The 2,804-nt window shown below is 47.5% G+C and overlaps 1 protein-coding gene across 1 annotated transcript; it reads right to left on the bottom strand.

The window, feature by feature from the left end:
* Window positions 1–945: 945 nt before the first annotated feature.
* ENH_00064420 (hypothetical protein, conserved) lies at window positions 946–2,804 on the bottom strand (the record flags this gene model as incomplete). The annotated part of the gene is made up of 3 exons (XM_013582203.1): window positions 946–1,214; window positions 1,418–1,879; window positions 2,330–2,804. The coding sequence occupies 3 exons, from the start codon at window positions 2,802–2,804 to the stop codon at window positions 946–948; spliced, it is 1,206 nt and encodes a 401-aa protein (XP_013437657.1).

The raw sequence follows: 2,804 nt of genomic DNA, 5'->3' as shown, positions 1-2,804 counted from the left end.
TAAACAGGAGCTAAAGAAACCCGAAAGAATCTCAACTAAGCAGCACTACTGCAATATGAGCAGATTTCCCCTTCCTAGCCCTGTGACTAATGGCTGAACTCCATCGGTGGTGCGGTTCCAAGGTTCAACGGAATTCCCACATCGGTGCCTGCGAGCACGCTCATTGATACTATAGTTCGTACAACCCTACTCATGCTGCGTTCCTCTCCGCTGCTCTTTAATTTCGCAGCGCCTGAAGGTTTCGTAGATGCCTCTTACAATCTATTGTTCGCTCAGTGGGAAATTACCGGATCCAATTCCACAGCATATGAAATAAAATAGCGAGTAGTGGCCCAACAAGGCCTACCCCGAAAGAATCTCAACTAAGCAGCACTACTGCAATATGAGCAGATTTCCCCTTCCTAGCCCTGTGACTAATGGCTGAACTCCATCGGTGGTGCGGTTCCAAGGTTCAACGGAATTCCCACATCGGTGCCTGCGAGCACGCTCATTGATACTATAGTTCGTACAACCCTACTCATGCTGCGTTCCTCTCCGCTGCTCTTTAATTTCGCAGCGCCTGAAGGTTTCGTAGATGCCTCTTACAATCTATTGTTCGCTCAGTGGGAAATTACCGGATCCAATTCCACAGCATATGAAATAAAATAGCGAGTAGTGGCCCAACAAGGCCTACTGTGTAGGAAGAATGAATGCTCCACTGTGTCAGCTCACTCTAGGGGCTAAATGCAGATGACGCAGCAAGCGTATGGACCTCGAAAAATTTTTTGCTAAGGTAGTCTGTAAGGGTGAGCCGAAAAACCTTGTACAGATACGGTTGGGATACTCCCTTATGTGTAGACAGTGTCTTTCTTCTCGGGTTATTAGAACTCAGGAAGAAAGACACTGTCTACATATAAGAGCCCGGTGACCAGATAATAGGACGCCTAGCAGAATAATCGAAACGGTTCAGTTTACTTTGCTGCAGTCAATATAGTTGAAACTGGGCATGTATCTCTCCACGGCATCGCTTGCCGGGACTGCATGAGCCGTCCGGCTCATATAGTCTATAACTGCGTATCCGTTAGTTCCAAGCAGAGTACACGCCTCTTTGGCCAGCTGATCCACGCGTGAGCTCATCGTGAGGAGCTCACTGTACGTATAACCTGAAGATGAAGCTTTATAAGGCGCAACGATTGTGCTGCTCTTCATTTCATATCCAAATTTCATACCGCGCACTGCGGACAAAGTAGAGGCACAGGCACAGAAGCAATATGATGACGTATCACTCTGCAGTTCCTCGTGGTCTTCGTAATAGCACATAAGATCTCGTCTCTCCACGGAGAATTGGCGTGATATATGTACATAGAAAATAATTCTAATGCAGAGAGGAGGAGGATAGTGAAATCTTAGAAGGGACCGACTAATCCTGTGTACTGACTTGCTAGAGCAGTAGTATTTGTTTTGTCTCCAGTGACGGCAACAGGATGGATAAACGCTTCATTCAGGCGCACAGTAGATTTGAGAACGCAGTTTGTGCCAGAACGCCCGTCGATGTAAAACGTAAAGAACTGACATCCGCTCGTATTTTTACACAGCGTCTGGCATTCGTTTATGGAGGCGACTCTGTCCGTTGTAGCATTCAAGTAAGGGGTTTTGCTGTCAACTCCAACAAGAACGCCTGACATTGCGGTTGTGGGTAGGGCGTTATGGTATATTTGCGTCATGGAGTTATCCGCCTCCTCGTATTTTAATGTACTTGCAGCTGATTTCAATATGACGGCATACCTGTTGCGCCCGTCGACTCTACCATCGTATGAAAATGACGATCCGACATCTTTTATTGTCGCAGTAGAGGTGCCAACTACAAAATTCTCCATCACTAACCACGGAAACGAACTTACTGAACGGACATGCACAAGATCTCTTTTGTTTTTCTTTTAGGGCGCCTGTCTGATTTCTTCGCACGCCGCTTGTGCTCCATAACGAAGATGCCTGAGTGTGCTTCACAGACGCTTTAGAAAGTTCTAGAGCTGTGCGCGCTTGTGCTCGAGTCACCAGTGAAAATAACTGAATTTGAAATGCTAGTTCCGAGGTGCTGCTAATGCTCATATGTTCGTCAAGTTCGGCATTCCACAGCACTAAGCTCTGTCCATTATTTCTAAGAAGCATACAGTGGTTGGCTAACTGTCATGTATGATTATCGCAAAAGCCGCTCGAGAGTCGGCACTACTGTATCCAAGCGTCCTGGATTTCTTCGGCATCAAAAACATCAAGCTCATATTTGCAAGATTGCTCCTTCAAAAGTGTGCGCTGCAATACACCGAGCTTTGAACGGGGTCACTTTCTGTACCTGTCGGGAACGTGCATTGCGCGGCACGCAGTACATCTTCACTGCCTTCGCGGAATTGTACGAATGATTCCTCTGCACAAACACTTGGCCCCACAACAGCCCTCATCGACTCAAGCCTCTTCCTCATTCTGTCGTCTTTGTTTTGAGCACCTGTAGTGTCAACAGGCTCATCTTCATCAAAAGGAGACGAGTACGCCGACAAGCCCAAAGGGAGGTTGTCTACTCTGCGTAGAGTAATGCCCGTCCCCCATAATCGGCAGTGCTTCTGTAGCACATCCCATTCCCACAGCACGCAGCGTTCTCCGGATCCCTGGCAAAGGCGCTGGCAGCCTTCTGCGCTGGACGCAGTATCACTACGAAGAAGGGCAGAAGGATGCTCTTCTTGTCGTGAAATGCCGCTAGCTTCAGTTGGAGAGATTATCCACCCATCAGAAAAACAGGATTTGCCTCCATTCGTCACTAAATTAAACAACAT

Source organism: Eimeria necatrix, genomic scaffold, assembly GCF_000499385.1.
Source record: "Eimeria necatrix Houghton genomic scaffold, Enh_scaff588, whole genome shotgun sequence".
NCBI lineage: Eukaryota > Apicomplexa > Conoidasida > Eucoccidiorida > Eimeriidae > Eimeria > Eimeria necatrix.
This window is presented reverse-complemented; position numbering and strand designations above follow the sequence as displayed.